The sequence below is a fragment of the Ischnura elegans genome, chromosome 2 (genome assembly GCF_921293095.1).
Source record: "Ischnura elegans chromosome 2, ioIscEleg1.1, whole genome shotgun sequence".
NCBI lineage: Eukaryota > Metazoa > Arthropoda > Insecta > Odonata > Coenagrionidae > Ischnura > Ischnura elegans.
In genome coordinates, this window is record NC_060247.1 from 12,248,584 (window position 1) to 12,266,818 (window position 18,235).

The 18,235-nt window shown below is 40.5% G+C and overlaps 1 protein-coding gene across 2 annotated transcripts in view; it reads right to left on the minus strand.

Annotated features, from left to right (window-relative positions):
- Positions 1 to 18,235, minus strand: part of LOC124153383 (dual specificity tyrosine-phosphorylation-regulated kinase 1B) — a 397,480-nt gene that overhangs the window by 9,960 nt on the left and 369,285 nt on the right. The window contains exons 3-7 of one of the 2 annotated variants that reach the window (XM_046526503.1): positions 3,830 to 4,018; positions 3,467 to 3,614; positions 2,549 to 2,835; positions 1,477 to 1,623; positions 269 to 749 (exon numbers count right to left, since the gene is read on the minus strand). In XM_046526503.1, the coding sequence (XP_046382459.1) occupies positions 269 to 749; positions 1,477 to 1,623; positions 2,549 to 2,835; positions 3,467 to 3,614; positions 3,830 to 4,018 (1,252 nt within the window). Of the gene's footprint in view, positions 1 to 268; positions 750 to 1,476; positions 1,624 to 2,548; positions 2,836 to 3,451; positions 3,615 to 3,829; positions 4,019 to 18,235 lie in introns of both variants that reach the window. The other variant, XM_046526502.1, reaches the window with a different exon arrangement.

Sequence of the window (18,235 nt, forward strand, 5' to 3'; positions counted from 1 at the left end):
AGTCTCATTTTAAATAAAACATTTGCTCCCTACCGGACCGATCTGATAAAATACTTTCCCATGAAATTTCATGCTCACCCACCTAAGGTCCCTCAACTACTAAGATGATTAACTCAATACATTCGATGCTCGCACGCTTGGCTGAGACACCTTGAAGAGCATCCTTAGCACTGCATTTCAAAGATAATAACCCACCTTTTTATTCATAAAATAGCACCAGGTCTATCGATATAACAAATGAGGAGGGAGGAATCTTTTCTGCACTCACCCGAAGGGGCTCCCCCCGCAGAAGTCCCACTTCCTCCGCCGACGCCACCCCCGGGACTGCCCGTGGCCACCCCCGAAGATGGATCCAGTGCTGGGGAGGCACTGGCACTGTGACCAGTGTTGGTGCCCTCGTCCGCGGTGCGCTTGAAGAAGTTGTGCTGCAGGGCATAGTATGGGGATACCCTCGTCTTCGGATCAAAATCCAACGTGCGAAGGATTAGGTCTTTGAACTTGAGGTAGTCGGAGACGGCATGCCCGGGTTCGCCTTGCCGCCTTCCGCCAGGCCCACCCGTCTCCACACCCAGAACGTCGTGTAACCTCCTCGCACCAGGAGAGCGATACTTCTTACCATCCTTGGGCTTCTTTAGAACATACGAACCGTCGGGCAGTTTGTCAAAGTACTTTCGCGCTTTATGCGCCTGGTCGAGGATGTGCTTTGGTGGGATACCCAAGACTTCAACAATTTTGTTCATCTGGTCGACCTAAGAGACAGCAAGAGAGGTCTTAAAATAAAGCATGGTAAAGTACAACAAAGCAAAATGATGCCATAATTCTGACAACAGAGGATGTGAGTTTTAATCAACTTAGGCACATGTAAAAAATACCGTTACCATTCAAAAATCTGTAATACCACTTCCAACTAGGTTAACCTTAATGGTAAAGTCTTCAAAATTTCTCTGGGAGTAAAAATATTGTTTTCTAATATTGATGGATCATGAGCTTACTTTTAGAGAAAAATACCAGTTCATTGATCCATGAATCCTAAATAATAACAAAATCATGAACTTGAGAGAGACTATGTTTTCAGAATTATAATCAAAATCTTTTGATTCTCACAAATTTTGTAGAAAGTAATATTCATTGCTTGATACTACTTCTGGAAAATGATACGTAAATGACCACATTTTTACCATGGGTGGTGTCTACCATTTCATTTTATTGTGAATGCCTACATCAGTTAAAGCAGTGGTGCAAAGTTACCATAATAAAGTGTTACTGCTTATCCACAAAGCTCTCATAACATTAAAATAAATGAATTCTATTGTTCCAGAAAATTAAGGGTTATTATGGGTATTCCAAGTAAAAACTGTGGCAAAATTGAAAGAAAGATGTTCAATGTATCCTGGACAGAGAGCGTTTGCAAATAAAAAAGCACTAAATTAATATTCTGACCTATTTATAAACTTTTTATGGGAGATCAAGTTTTACCTCATTAGCGCCGCTAAATAAGGGCTCTCCAGTATGCATTTCTACAAGGATGCAGCCCAAACTCCACATGTCTATGGCTAGGTCATACGGTATTCCCAAGAGAACCTCTGGTGAACGATAGAACCTTGACTGGATGTACTGGTATATCTGCAACAAAGAGGGGTGATATTATTAAAAACTTATAACCCCTGAGCCACGGAGATACAGAGAGGCAAAATGCCATTTACAAAAAATATATATTTATCTTGAGTTTAGAGAATTAAAATTATTATGCATTAATTTATAGTAATCGAAACCAAAAAATTCCTTCAGTCATTTAATTTTTCAACATGAAGAATGTAAAACATTGGATAAAGAAGAAATACAGAGCTAATTCCACTGACTTGATGAAAAAAGCTTGAGAATTCTCTTAGCCAATGAGACTAAATTTAAAAGCTAACATGAAGACATATTTATACCTATTTATATTTGGGTAAGTGAATAGAGAAAATCTGATTCCTGAACTATGCAATTTACAAATCACATATGACAAAACAGAAAAAATTTCCAAACCAAACATTAAGTTTGCTTACATCATATAGGAATTCTTCTTTTGATGCCACAGAAAATAATTTAACAAATTAAAAATTCTGATCACTTCTTACAAATTATTTAGACAAACCAAATTTACCAACCAACCAACCACAAGAATAACTCTTAATTCTTATAATGAAACAATCTACTGCCATCATAAATGAAAACTAATATTTTTTTTGCACGCTACATGATTGTTTCTCCTAAGCTTATTTCCAATATGAAGATTTACTTCCAAGTGCACATTAGTTCTATTTACACTGCTAGAGTTTACAACACATCATGATCGACACACTCTTTAGCATTATAGCTCACTCACAAGATCCGATTACATTCCTATGGGGTAAAATCTCATCTTATGCTTAGTGACTAAACATTTAATGTCAATTTAAGTATATTACGAGCATATATGAAAAACTTTAAATGAACTCTAATATTTAATCCTTAAAATGGTATTAAACTAAAATAATGACTCAGAATTAAAAGAAAAGATATTTACCCTTTGTCCCAGCTGACAAGAACTGCCAAAATCTACTATTTTGATTGCAGAACGTTTAGGGTTGCACAAAAGGATGTTTTCTGGTTTGAGATCACAGTGTATGATATTTAGTTCAGGCGTGGACAGGAAGAGAAGCGCCGTACAAAGTTGTTGCGCAAACTTTCGCGTAAGGTTGAGAGATACCCCTCGGAAATTGGTATTCCGCAACAAATCATACAAATTGTATGAAAGAAGTTCAAACACCAAACAAAGATGATTTCTCCACATGAAGTGCCTCTTCAGTTTCACTGTGGGTTCAAATTAATACCAAGAAATTAATCATTGAAGAAAAAATCAACTCTCTCATAAAAATGTCAATTGCACCCAAAAGCAACGTGCACATTCCATTACTGTAAGCACACCCAGCTATCAACTAATCATCTACGATACAAAGCACAAGTTATTAAGCAAAACATTAGCAAGCATGGGATGGAAAGGTTAATGATCATTGCTAAATTAAAAAAAAAATAACTACCACTATCTAAAAGAGTAAAAAGTTGGCATGATCAACTGGGTCCACAATAGTGTCAACACTCAGAGATCAGCCATGTTTCCAAAAGCTTTAAATTGATAATTTAACTCACAATGAAATAATTTTGTTAAATAACCAACAAAATAAAATTTATGTTGAAAGTACTCTAAAATAAAAAAATATAAAACATTAAAGCCAATGACAGTGTCATCTCACTGGCTGTACACCAGAATTACCAAGATCACCAAAAAGAAGGTTGTGTCAGGAAAGAGCAGATTAAAAACTAAAAAGTAATAATAAATATATATATACTGATGTCAATCACATTTCCCATTGACATTCCATTTAAATATTTGATTTTAAGGAGTATTTTCGGAAACATGGTTACGCACCTATTTTGTCTTTACCTATGTAATACTTGTTGTCAGCATCTGCCCTATTCATCATATCCAAAAGCTTAACCTCAATTTGAGCTTGATTAAGGAATGGTTTTTTATTTTTAATGATCTTGATGGCTACGTGACATTGTTCTTCATGGTCGAAAGCTTTGACCACCTGTAAGTAGAAAAAAAAACATTAATACACAAATATCGAGCCAGCAGAAAGTTTAAATAAAGACCTTAATAAATATTAGACCTTAGGGAAAATTATGAGACAGGAAAGGTATTTTGCTCGATGCTAATTACATTCGTGGCTACAACTTATGGAGAGTATTCCCAATGAAGTTAAGCTGCAACATTCAATGGAATGTTCAGAAGAAACGCACGCACCTGTCCAAATGATCCTTTTCCAATGAGAGAGTCTATCTCATATCGGTCCAAGAACTTCTCCCCATTCTTGATGATGTAATCATGATTGTCATCATCATAACCATCATTGTAGAGCTTGCGTTCTTTTTTGTGAGAACTATCCTCTCCTTGCGTCTGCTGGGCCCTTCGCTTCTTCTTGGCATAGTAAACCTACAAGGAAGAAAAAATCAAGTTCATTATTAGCATACACACAAACAGTGGTTAAATATATGTATAATTTTGCCAAAATATGCATAACCCCTTTACACTAAATTCTCAAGTCGATGATGAGATGGAGCGAGTTAACGGGATGATTTTTTTAATATGAGTGCAAAAGAGAAGGAACGAACAAGATCTCAAAGAAAAGCAAAATAAGTTCACTCATTTTGCTCACAAAACTAAGCTTTGATGCCATACTAACTGTTGATGATTTCAGAAGTAGAAAACAAGATTGTTCGAGCTTCTGAAAGCAACAAATTTCACAAATAATAAAAGCATCTCCTGCAATAATTAGTGACCCATGCTAATTGGATTGAATAAATAGCTTATTATGGAGTTAAACTCCTTTCTAGTCATATTCTTCATGCTTTCTCTCTCAGGCGAGGAAATAATATCAAGTTTATTTCAATGATCTTTTTAACATAACAACAAATTTTTTCTAAAATATTCGAGGATATTGTCATAAGTATAAGCCTTCTTCTAAAGAGTGCAAAAAAATCAATATAATGGTAACAATGCACCATTGTACAAATTAATCATCAGAAGGTATGTTTTGCTCAACCAAAAAGAAGTTGAATGCATTAATAAATAAAAAAATAGGATATTACCTATACGCAGTCATTAAAAAAAGCCTCTGAGTAAAAGTAAATCTTCAAGAGAAGGCAATCGAAATATGAGGGTAATCAAATTTCGATATTTTTCTGACGTTTGACAATAGAAAGAAATTAACAATGTACCTGATAAATGTGGAGTGTTTTAAATATTACCATTTAAAATGTTAAATAATAGTACTCAGAGTCAAAGCAAATCTTCATGAGAAAGCAATCGAATCATGAGGGCAATCAATTATCGTTATTTTTATGAGGTTTGGCAATAGAAAGAAGTTAACAATATTCCTAATAAAAGTAGAGTGGTTTAAATATTAATGTTTAAAATGCTAAATAACAGTACTCTTGCATCCTTCTGATTTAATGTATCAATTAAATAAGGCCTACTAATCGATGATTAAACAACTTCAAAATAAGACACACTTGGAGCGTTGATAAACCAAATTCTAAATGTAAAATCGCGCGAGCAGCCAAAATTATGGTGGCAAGAAAAAAGAATGTAAATAAACAATGCCGATTTCGAGAATCATATTTATTGCAATAATGACACCTTCCATGATAAATGAAGATATTTTGTAGAATGATAAATGTGGGCTTAAACGGATATTGACACAATAGTGCACGGAACGTGACTTGATCACGTTTCCTCATACCTGAACGCCAGGCAAACAGCACGTCAAATCGAATAAAATTCGCATCATTTTGCATTTCACCAGCCGTAAACGCCGGTAACTTAAGTCTTGAGAAGGCTAGAGAAGCTTGCAGAATGGGCCGCCTTCACACAACAAGCCTCAAACAACGGACAACTCACTCAAGGCAACGAAAGAAATGCACGGCGGCAGGAAATAATTACAGAAACAACACTTACAATTAGAAAAAAACAAAACACGGGCGGATATGGCGCGAGAGTGACTCATTGCAAGAAACCGTGACTACAGAGAAGAATCTAACCCTTCAGAGGTGAGAGTCACCAGTGAGTAACGCCGAAGAACACGTAAACACACTAGACACTCCAAGTAATGACCGCTCTTATAAATTGCTCGGCGTTCTCCACTCTAAGAGAGTTTCCGGGAAATATTTTCAGGTGCATGACGAGCGATACCGGACGGAGTAATTAAAACGAGAGCTATTACAAAAACGAACTCCGAATCAGGACACGAAATCTGCTTCATAAAAATGTCTCCCAAGAATGAATTGAAACAAATTGAATACTTGAAGAAAAAATGCTTTCGTGACACTTCTCGCCTCGAGAAAAAAAGAACTTTCCATTGATTCTGCATAGGATTGGGGAATGGATGGTAGGCTCACTTATTAGCTCCACGTCGTCTCGGCGTACCTCGGGCAGGAGTTGCTGCCTTTATTGCTGCCAACGAGTTATTTCTCTTCGGGCGGAAAAATAAACCCATCCAGCACGCTAACCGACGAAAATCAACCACAGTTGTATAAAACTATATAGCTATTTTAAATGAAAAATTAAAGATGAGTTTCAGTGATCCTGAAGATCAACACAAGGCCTCATCAATAAGAAAAAACCGTGACAAACGTTATAAACGATTGGAGATGAACGTATTCTAATGCATTCACTGTAGCGGAAAGTGAATCTTCATTCTCCACATGGATTTCATCCGCTGAGAAACGGATTTCGTTACGTCTCGACATCTTCCTGCTGCGAAGCCGATTTGCTCTGGCACCTAACACAGGTATTTAGTTAGGGGAAATATATCTCAAGGTTTAGAACTTCATATCACCCGTAAACGATAACCGGCCACAATAGTGCTAACTTAGAGGTTTTAATTCAGATTAGTCGCCAGGTTAGGTACCTATTTAGTTAATCTCCAGTAAAAATAATTCCAGATAGCATTATCAGCAGCGCCCACAAATTGGCCGACATGAAATCACAGAGCGTAGGATGATGCTGAATTTATAATGCCGCTTTGGCCCAACAATTTCTCAGCGGCAGTGAGTAGACAATGAGAATCACATCAGAGATGAGGCAGGCATTTGCACTCAAGATTTTGCCATTTTATTTATATAAGCAATGGTTTTGCACTGCTTCGAGTATTTTCTCATATACCCGCTGACGGAAATACAGCGTACTTCACTCGTATTTAATATCAATTGATACATTTGTTTACAACCTTATGTCGCAACGAAAAGGGAATTAGACGAAGGCACGTGTAAAAATAAGGAACAACTTTTCAATAAGAAGAATTATGTTTCAGTTAGCGATGAGGCAGACTACAAACTCAATAATCATGGGTTGATAAAATATACATTATCCGACCTCATCCTGCAGTATCTTCTTCAGAAATGCACCTTTAAGCGTAATGAATATTGGGGAAACTGACTGCCAGCTAAATAGCATTCAGGAGACTCGCAGTAAATAGTGTAGTGTTGTAACGATGCATTCAAGGAGAAAGCTCCATTTAGGCGCTCGAGATTAATTACTTTTTTCACAGCGAAAACTCAACCCAAAGCAAGTGGGTTGGTTAGGGTATTATGTAGACGTGATATCAGGAAATGGGAGCAGATTCTTTGATAAAAGCTCAGAGTAAACGTATACTATAGCGATTTCGGGCAACTGTGCTTGGGACCCAGATTGGAATGAAAAACTCCGAGATCAAGGAAAATGTCTGATTGACTGACTACGACGACAGCGTGATTTTCACTTCGATTGTTACTTCGATTGGAAATGTCCATAAAATTTAACATTAACGACTAAGGGGAGACATCCGGATTTTGAGGAAATGTCATAATAAATCTATTTCAGACATCACAAGGGTAGATCTACATTTTTACATTTCCGAAGTTGGGGTTACAATGTGGGTGTCTCCCTATGCATGGCACTGCGAACCCTCCGCCTTGAGCGCTCATCTCAAGTATTCATTCCGATGTCAAGAGCACCACCAATGGTCAATCAAACAATACTTTTAATGAAAGAAAGGTCCGGAATAGAAAAAAAAAGAAATAGTGGGGCACAGCAGGGGGAAAATGACTCGCATATATCCCACGTCACGTTATTTCACTCGATTTCACTTGAGTACGACGAAAGAAACGGCTCGATGCCTTCCGTCACTAGATTCGACAAGCATCACACCGGGGACGAATGGAAAGCGGGAATGGAGAGGTGGGGGGGCGCCTTGGAGGGGGGTGGGGGGTGGAGGGAAAGGGGAAACTGGACTGCCCACGGAGGAAAGGGGTCAAAGATCATCCCGCAGTACGGAGAAAGATTGACGATGCGTCGGATGAGAGGTGACCCCCGGAGGTAATGTATAGGTTAGGGAATAGGACCCGAGGTGTAGATAGCGTATAGAAACGGAGGGAGTTATCCCCACGCCTCCGCAGCCGGGGAGACACCTTCCGTTGGGAGTTGGGGGGATGAGGCGCCCAACAATGACCCGCCCACATAGCTGTCACGGGGTCAGCGCGGGGGCTCAAAGTGCAACAGACGCCCACTCATACCCGAACCTCGAGGCAGGAAAATCAAAAAGGATAAACAGGGCTCTCTCTCTCTCTTGATGGAAAGTATTACTGTCACGTGTTTCAAGGAAAATGGACGTTTGCCTAATACAACTTTTGAATAATTCATTCGCATGGCGATGTAGTTTGATGTGCTGTCGATTTCCCAAAGAGATACAGGTATTTAGCCTGTTTTTTGTCATTTATCGTCTATTTGGCTTGAATAGGATAAGATCTCATTGATCACGACTCAGGAGAGGAGATAAGCACATCTAGAACGTGTCGCGACGATTTTCCAACCCCAAATAATGCTACAGTCTTCATTCTTCCAAAAAAATTATAGAAGTCTGAAACTTTCCTCAACTCGGACTTTTATCGTCGAAATGTAGTCACTCCCAAACTTGCCCAGGTGGGAAACCCGTGAAACGTATGTGCAACAAAAATGAGTGACACATACCTCGAATACGTCCCTGAACTACAATTCGCTAGCTTGAAGCAATTAGTTTCACCATCGAAACAACCCCTGATCTCTGCCCGTGGAAACTTTTGTTTTCTGAAAAGATGGACAACCAGGTAAACCTATATATGGGTTATATGCATGACATTTGGAAATTTCTCCCGAAGTTCACTTCAACCTAAACTTTCTGGATACCAAATGCGAATGGGAAGATAAAACGACGACGTCCTCAAACTTGACCTGGTGAACAACCCTTGACCCGTACGACAAAAAATCAGTTACATATACCCACGACACGTCCCTCAACTACAAATCGCTCGCGTGAATCGATAAAGTTCCACCCCCTCGCGCACGGCAGCAGCGGCCGAGGCCTCTCGTGATGCGCGCGTGTCCCGTGCTTTCTCACCCCACACACACACACACGCACACGTTCCATCCACAGAAGAGAGCCCGCCGCAGGGAAGAGAACAAAGGACGACAAAAAGGAGAAGAAGAAGAAGGGAGCGGAGGCACGCGTGGCCCGGGTGCAGCATCAAAGGGAACATGCAGAAACCCCATCGGCGCAAATCAACGAATGACCGGAAGGGGCATATACTATAAGGGGAGATTTGGGGGGGCGGCGGGATTCGGGGGGGGGGGGGGAGGATCCCAGGGGTATCCGATCCCCACCTCCTCCATCGTCGCCAGGTATTCTACTGCATTATTATTATCATCACATCATAAAACGTGTAAAGGAAGGTTTATTACATGCAGAATCTTACGAATCACTGGCGTGTAACAAAGACCTGTAAATTACGATGATAGGGCTATAATTAATTTTATTCTTAAGTATTTATTACTTATTAGTTATGGCATATTCTTTCGTTTTGGCCGCACCAGCCAGCTGTCAGCTTGTTAATTTAAGAGGTGGCGACTCCAACACTGGTCCTTACCACAGGGGTGCCTATATTCCACCTAGTAAAAACTCATGCTTAAGCAAGCTGTTAAAATTTCATGTACCATAATGTGGAATAAAATATATTATTATTTTACCGTTTAAGGATGGTTTAAAAGGGCCATTTACCATACTGGCCCCCTTTCCATATCGGATTTCCTTCTTCAGTTCACAATAAGGACTATTCCCTTTCATCCTGACTATAAATCACATTATCTTCGTTCCCCTTCCCGCCAAATTAATATTCTTCCCTCTTACACTGTTTTCATCATCCCCTCCCCCATCAGTGCTCGCTCCATCCAAACCCTCTGCCTCCTTCGCGTCTCCTCTCAAGTCCCCTCTTCTCACCCACCATGTCCAGCGCTTCATCGTTCCTCATCCTCTCCCTCCACTTCACCTTCTCCATTATCCTTCATAGCCACATCTCGAGTGCATCATTTTCTTACACTTTTTGGGATAATTTCTAATTCCACCGAATCAATTAGTTATATTATTGCTATATTAATTTTAAAAAGTATTTCATTTAAAAGACAAAAAGACGAAGTCATGAATAGGAAGACGGGCTCAGCAATTCCACTCTGTTGTACTTTTATTAAAAACTTATTAATTTGGTGTATTTCGTGCTAAAAAAATCTGGAGTAGGGTGACATTGTACCCGATTCATTCTTAAACAAATGATTTCTAGCTCGAAGCCAATGCCTGAGAAAGTCACGCCCTACGAAGTGGAACCGTTGAAAGGCCATACTGTAACACATCAATTTCTCAGTTTCCAGAAAGTTTTGTGCACATTAATCATATTTTTATGAACGAAGGTTTGTTCATTGCTTTAGAATTTTAATTGTCTCCAAATCTCCAGCTGTCATCGGATAGTGACAATGTGAAGACCCTTAAAATTTAAATTTCATCCCCCTCAACATTTCCACCCTCTGTCTTCCTTTTTCTTCATCACGTCACATAAAACGGCTAAACGTACCGCGGTGATAATATTCCCCAATAGAAGAGCGCAATGAAATATACAGATTTTCCCAGTAATCGCGAATCTATTTTCATCTTTAATTTTCGGCACTTAAATCAGTGCTTTTTGATGAAATTTAGCATACAGTTCAGAAGAGTTTGTGAGTTTTGCAGAGTGTAAACCAAACTTTACGATTTTGACCCATATTTCATTTAAAAGTTTGACCTATGACCAATTTTTATTCTTAAGAAAGAGATTTCTCACATAGATGTAGTTTTTGAGAATAAAAGGGGTTCGGAGGAAAGAAAAGACAGATGGGGGAGGCAAGGATAGTGGGAGGGGTGAACGAAGGGGTTGGGGGCGAAAGAGAGAGAAAGTAAGTACAAGTACTCAACTTTGACATTTACTTAACTTTACACAACAGACGGAGTAAACGCAATAAAATAATCTCCATACACTACCAAACTTGAGATAGTGACCACATTAATTTCACATCACTGCGTGAGTTTGAACCCAGGACTAAAAAGAGGAGAGCAAACACAATACAGTACCAATCTAATGGCCCCGTAATCCTTCCCTCCCATTGCCCACTCACAATTTTTTCAAACTTACCCTGTACATGTACCTCTTTGCAATTTTCTTGCAATATTACGGAGATATTACGGTTTTTTAAACGATTTTTCGAATTTCCTTTTTCTAATGAGGATTTATTTGTACGTCATTGTAGTCGCCTAGCTATTAAGAGAAGACGTAAATCATACATGCAATTGACGAGGAAAATCAACGAAAAACAATCGAGAATATAAGGGGAAAATTGGAGTATTATTTCCTTAGATTAAACATTAAAGCACGAGCTTCCAAGTAATCTATCATGAGTTATTAATTTACTGCCGTTGACATTTTACTTATTTTTACCCTTAGAATGCAACAAAATACTAAATTCAACCAAAAAGACACGACAATTGTGATAGTAAGGTACCTCCGTAATGTACAGAACTCATCAAAGGCAAAAAAGAAGAGAGAAGCGCGCGGTTGAACGACGGACGGGATAGGTGGATGCGAGCATAGAGCGAAATTGTTAAAATCTAGGACGAAGCCACGGAGTGGGGTGGGAGGGGGAGAATGCATATTGGGGGTGGGCTGGGGATTTTTTTATTCGAAGGAGCGGGAAACTAGGGGTGGAGGGGTGGGGGCGGAGGAGGAAGAGGAGGGAGGGGTGCCCAATGGATTTTTACGAGACGATTCCTTACCTCCCCCCTTCGCTCCCCACCCCACTCACCCTCGTGTTACGCAATCGAACGTTTGAGGGAGAGCGGCGAATACATATGCGGACGGAAAAGAGGATGTTGGTCACTCGGGGGAAGAGAAGATGGCGATAATCAAGGGTGGGTGCTCGGAGGGAAGAGAAAATGGAAAGCGGAGAAAAGACACTACAAGTGGCTTATATATTCCCACCCGACACATACTATATACATCCGTCACCTTAAAGGCCCAATCGAAAGACACGCCGCTCCGCAAGACACCGACGTGAGGAGACTTGAAAAGGCACACATTTGAAGACAACATTCGAAGAGAATCATAATTAACGGCGGCTCATAACAGGAGACTCCCTCGGCTTGGCGATGTGTAGGACCTGCGGTGGATTCGACACGCGATCTGGAAAGATACCTAATGAGCGCACTTCTTCAAATTTTTCGCTATACCACGCGCTTTCACAACACCACTTTTTTCAAATTTTAAAAATTTCGCCCGCTATGAATGTTTCCACTAGCACAACAGGTCATCATTTAAGTAAGTCCACACCTTAGTTATCAACGAGACTCACCGTTACCGCGGCAGCAATCACACGCGCCATGATGCTCTATAAAACGATTCCTAATCCGGAAATAATTCCTATTCTGCGCACGATGGGTTACGCTTTACGGTCAGTCCATCGGAATGGAACAAGATCGTAAAGCGAGGGTCTGCTGTGTAACAAAAAAAGAATAACGCGAATTTCCATTGACTTTTATTTATTTCCAATTGACATTGCGAAACCTAGGTTGGGTAAATTACAGTATGTATAATTTTACGTCTTTTGACGCTGATTAACATCCTAAATTTCTTCAAGTTACTATCGCCTACCACTTAAATTAATTAACTGAAGTTTTATGCCATTCGATTGACTTTGATGTTAGTAAACAAATCTCACTTTCACTGCCTGTATTGACAAATAAAAAATTAATAACAGCTGAACTACACAGATGAGCCAACTGAATACGTGGTAGGTCGTCAAGGCGAATATTTAATCGTCAATTGGACTTCAGTATTCCGTTAAACTCTGAGTCTTCCCGAAGTGATGAAGGATGTAAAATAAATTCGCAGATATGAAAAGATTAGCTAGCAGTTAGGAGAACTGATTGGCAACACAATCTCAGGATTGCCTACTGATAATTAAGAGAATTTATGAGAGGATAAATTCATAGGTGGCGCTAAGAACAATAAGTTAGTGGTCTGCGTAGTGTCTCGGAATGTTAAAAGCACGGAGGCTCGATTACCACTCCAAACGTCACATAAATGCCATAAAAATGGCGGGAATATGATTAAAGAATTCAGCAAGGAGTGATTTGATGAATGCTATGAGGGATGCATAGACTTCTTCTACCCGCGGTAGGTCGCTTCTTTTTCTTAAACTTCACCCTTCGTCTTGGACGGGGAACAATATTTACGTTCTGCCTCCCGTCCCACAAACCCTTTTCTATTCCCCTTCTATTCAACGAACACCCTTGCTTCTATTCCTACCCCTCAACATCTTCTACAACCATTTCTCCTCCTTCACTCCAGCTGAGGAACAGAAATTGAGAAATAGACAAAAAAAACCGAGGGGTGTTCTGGTACATTTCTATACTTGGTCTTTTTCCTGCAGTCGCCAGCGGGGCGTGCGGAGAATGAGGAATAGCCCTCTCTCCACCGATTCATCGGTCCCCTGGCGTAACCTGCTCGTTCTGCATCCATTGTTCGTCCCCATGATGCACGGACATAATCTCGGGAACGACAAGACGTGTTCTCGGAACGTCGAAAGGTGCTCCCGAAACAGATTCTTCGGGAAGTGGCATTAACTATTTACAGGAGATAGATACATTTAGGCCTTTGCGCATGCGTACAAATTGAAGTGGGATATCACGTGATTGGTCTGCCTGGTTGACGATGGTGTTAGCGATTCGTTTCATGTTGCTCATTTAGATTGGAAAACTTTTATTCCAATTAAATTTAACATTCGGGAAGAAGGCGAAGTATCGGGATTAAGTATTTCCCGAGCTGACTTTTTCCATTTCCCAAAATAATACTGAAGTTGGTGGTTCAATGTTGGTCTCGGCTTCAGGTCACTACGCAGCCAATTTATGCACATATTTATACTTTTGATGAGTGGTCCACACGAAGATGAAGCCCGATCCAAAGAGAACTAGAAGGACCCGAGTTGTGATGGAAGCGGAGATGTATCGAGTGTAAGAGTGCCGGCGTATTTCCTTGAAGGTAAGAAGTTGGTAAAGTTTTAGCGAGGATTTATCATATTTATCAGGTTACATTTCGGATGCTTGCTTTTGTGTTTCGCAGTGAAGATCTCCGTCCGTTGGAGAGGGCATTCCTCGATCTGTGGTCCATCATTGTAAAGGCCGTTTTACACGGTACACGGAATTGCGCAATCTGACGTACGTGCGAAGGCGCAATCAAAAATGCGTCGTGTAAAGCGGTGAATTGCTAGAGCATATGCGAGAATGCGTGGATGCGAGACGGCAAAATAGCCCCTGTTCTAATTTCGTTCATGCATTCGCGCAATTCCACGCCATTTTAGAAATTAATGCAGCTCTAACCTGCGCAATTCCGTGCCCCGTGTAAAACGGCCTTAGGAGCACGCTAGCGACAACGCCGTGTCCTTAATCAATCAGTCCTTTTTCAGCAATACCGTATCCAGGGTACGTAAAATCACACTTGATCTTTACCACGGAAATCATTCGAGGTATTAACTGCCTTCACTCACGCAGTGATTCAGCCTGAAGGTTGGTTTGCATACGTGAGTATAGAGCTCGCTCCGGACTGAACCATAGGAGTGTGAAATTCACGCGCTCAGTCTGTCGAGAGATCTTTCACAAGGCTCACCACGTACTTAGAAACGATTAACTTGAACCTATTACTATTATTATTACACATTGCTGCAAATAGACTACTGCCTGGTGGCAGCATTACATGCATACACATGAATAACAAGTTCTAATACAAAGTTTAGAAACAGAAAAGACACCCATGGTAAAAAATAAAACATTCATTCTAATTTCATACTACTAAGAATTTAACATTTTCCCAATAAACCAATTTCAAACAATCCATTAAATACATTAATTCTAATATAATACAACTAACAAATGAACATTGACCCAATTAACCCAATTTAACACTCTCCCTTTTAAACCACTATGTAGTTAACCAATAAGTGATGAGCACTTCTTCCTAAAAAAATTTCGCATTTGCAGGGAAGATCTTAGAAATGACTTCTGGTAGGTCATTACACTCCTTTACTCCTCTATGTAGGAAGGATTTTTTTTCAAAATGCCTTTTTTCTGTTTTTTTTTAGCTTAATTTTGAATTTATGATCTTTCCTTCCTATGTAGCAGGGTGACTTTCAGACCTATTTCTTTCCAGCCCCGCTCATTTATAAAGGCTTTGTACACCCTGCATTATTAGAGGGTGTCCGAAGGATTCATCAGAAAGTCGAACCTCAGTAGACAAGCGCTTTGCTCACCAAGCTACCACACTCCCGACATAATTCCATCGTTATCTTTGCAATTGAAAAAAAATGCCTCGCTTTCTTACTCAATCGTGAGTAAGATGAATATCATTGGCTGAAAAATAAGATAATGGAAAATCTGATTATGCCTTTCTTCATCTATTCAGTAACTGAATTTCTAGCTGTACATTAGCGCATTAGGGCTTCTACAAACTGTCCAGCTCTTAAAGAGTATAGTACCGATAGCAGTTACACTAAATCATTACTCTATTATGTTCCTTCACCTCCCTCCTAGCGATGGCCTGAGCTGTCTGTCCCTCACACAGCCCTTTTGTTACCCATTTCACGACGACTGGAAGCCAAGGCGCGAACGGCCAAAACCCTGGGACAGGATCCGCATGAGATCCGTCAATTACCCTGAATATACGCACGAAAGATTACTAGAATTAGCGATTTACACAAACAGGACAAAATGTATACGGAAGATTTAGTTTCAGGCCTCACTAAATGGAATATGAAAACTGGAATAACACAATTGCAACTGAAAAATAATGATAATTATTACTGCATGATTGCACCTGTGTCTTTCCTGTGGTAAAATGGAAATATAAACCTAGAAAGCATCGTGTATCTTCCTAGAGGATGATCCAGAAATAAAGGTTGATTTTCGATCGCAGCAAACTTTTCGGCCGAACGTTGGCCTCGTTCGAAAATTTAGCTTCATCCCACGACCAATCCTACATGAAGACGAAGAATAATTGTAAATGCGAACAGTATATACAATGGTGAACATTGTTTGGACTTCGAATTAATTATGTATCGTGTTAATTTTGAAAAAGTTATTATTTAAAAAAAAACCGACACACCTATTGCTGACGTTTGGCAACATTAATTTTTGCATCGTGAGGACAATATACAAGGGTTGACAGAAGGATTTTTAAAGGAACAGCAGTACAAAAATATGAAACAAAATAATCGACCAAAAATACGTAATTAGAATGTAGTTAAATGTTAAGTAACACCCACTTAACTCGATTTTTTCAGGCTTAATTTTGTGAAAATCCATTGTAAACAATAAAAAGGTTTGGTACTTTTTCACACAATTTATTAAAGACGACCGGTTTCGTCGCAGAGGCGAAATCTTCAGGTACAGTAATCGTTCTTTTTATAATTATTTTGTTGTTTGGCAACAAAGTAACGATTTATCCCCAAGCATTTTTGAATAGCAGCCAAATAAACAACAAAATAACTATAAAAATAACAATTTCTGAACCTGAAGATGTCGCCTCTGCGACGAAACCGGTCGCCTCGAATAAATTGTGTGAACAAGAACCAAACCTTTTAATTGTTAAACACTCACTAAGTAAATCCGGAGAAGTGGACACCTGGAGAGGGAAGTGCTGCAGGCGTCATGAATTGGGGAAGAGGGAGATAGCATAATACTGCATCAAACGAGGAGGAACAGGTACTTAGGTATTTAAAGGGAAATGGAGCAACTTAGCGGCGGATGGTGCGGCTGCAAGCATGTGCGAGGCGATAGAGACGAGGATTATCGAGCGACATATCGAAACGGTTCCTCGAGCGGCTAGGGCGAAGAACCAAGCATAATGCACACGTCAACGAGGGTGTGTGGCGGGGTCTGCCAGGGTCACCATGAGAAATGGATGACCCTGGAAAGGAAGAGGGAAACAGCAGGAACGGGGTCCCATTATGCACATACACGACCCGGCTTCATCACGTCTAAGGGGAGGATGGGCGCACTCGAGAAAGGGTACGTTCAATCATTCATTTATTCCCGAAAACGATTAAGTTCCACGGCAGAATTAAGAATGGTCTTTCGCAAAAGACGATATGGTTACCTGGATTTTATGAATTAAGTTATTTCACTAATTTTAATCACTTGATAATATTACCATTAGTAAGTACAAAATCGTTCGTAATGTACGTAGCTTCACTTGACTTTCTTAAGTTAGTGATTTACGTCCACTAGCTCAGTTCTACAACCCGAAGGTTGGTTTGGATAGGTGAGGGTAGAGCTCATCCCAGACTACGCCACAGGCGCGTAAATATCACATCCAGAGGGGACATTTCCTTCCCCCGTGACACCTGGGAATTCGACGATTTCGCTGGGGGATGCCGAAAGGCATCACTCGGGACTTGAACCCAGGACCCCAGGTGAGCATCCAAACGCAAAAAAACACTACGCTACCCCGAAGCATGCCCGTCAGGGTCTTTAAGTTCAGTCGAAGGTCGCGCTATGAATGGTTCATGCTTGGCGAGAGATAACCCCTGCCACTTGAGTGCACGCGCAATTGTGGCAGCGCCTACATGTAGCCGATCGCATGTCGGGGAGAAATGCTCACGCCCTGCCATTCACCCCCGGAGGCGGCTCGCAGAGTATCATGTAAATGTAGATGAAGGGGTGGGGAGGCGTCGCAAGGGCGTGAGTGATAGGAGTTGCTAAGTCATCGTCCAAGTAGCACGCAGCGGAAGTCGGAGGGAAGAGAGAGAGAGAGAGAAAAAAAGAAGCCGTCAGAGAGCACCCGATTCATGGCCACAACTATATGTTAGGCCGGCGAGGGCGCCGCCGCCGCTGCTGCTGCCGCTACGGGGGCGCTTAGGGGTTCAGGGGGGTCTCGCCTTGGTGTGTTCCTGGGTCAACATCTCTGCAAAAGGATGGGTTAAGGATCGCGGGTGGGGGAGGGAGGGTAACCAAAAAAACGAATATTTGACTTCGCATAATGACGCCAAGGTCCGTTTGCGTTCGGGATGGCGACAAACAGTCTTCCCCGAAGCCATTCCACTTATTATTTGAGACATTTTATGCACAAAAAGTTGTGTTTCGACTCTTTAATTCTCTACGTGAGAAATCAAATGAAAAGAGAGGAGAAAAATATATTTGACCACCGAGCATATTGACGCAAGGTTTACATACGTAGTTCTCATTCCGTTTTTTTAAGTTTTTTTGTGAAATTTTAAGCCCATTACATTGTT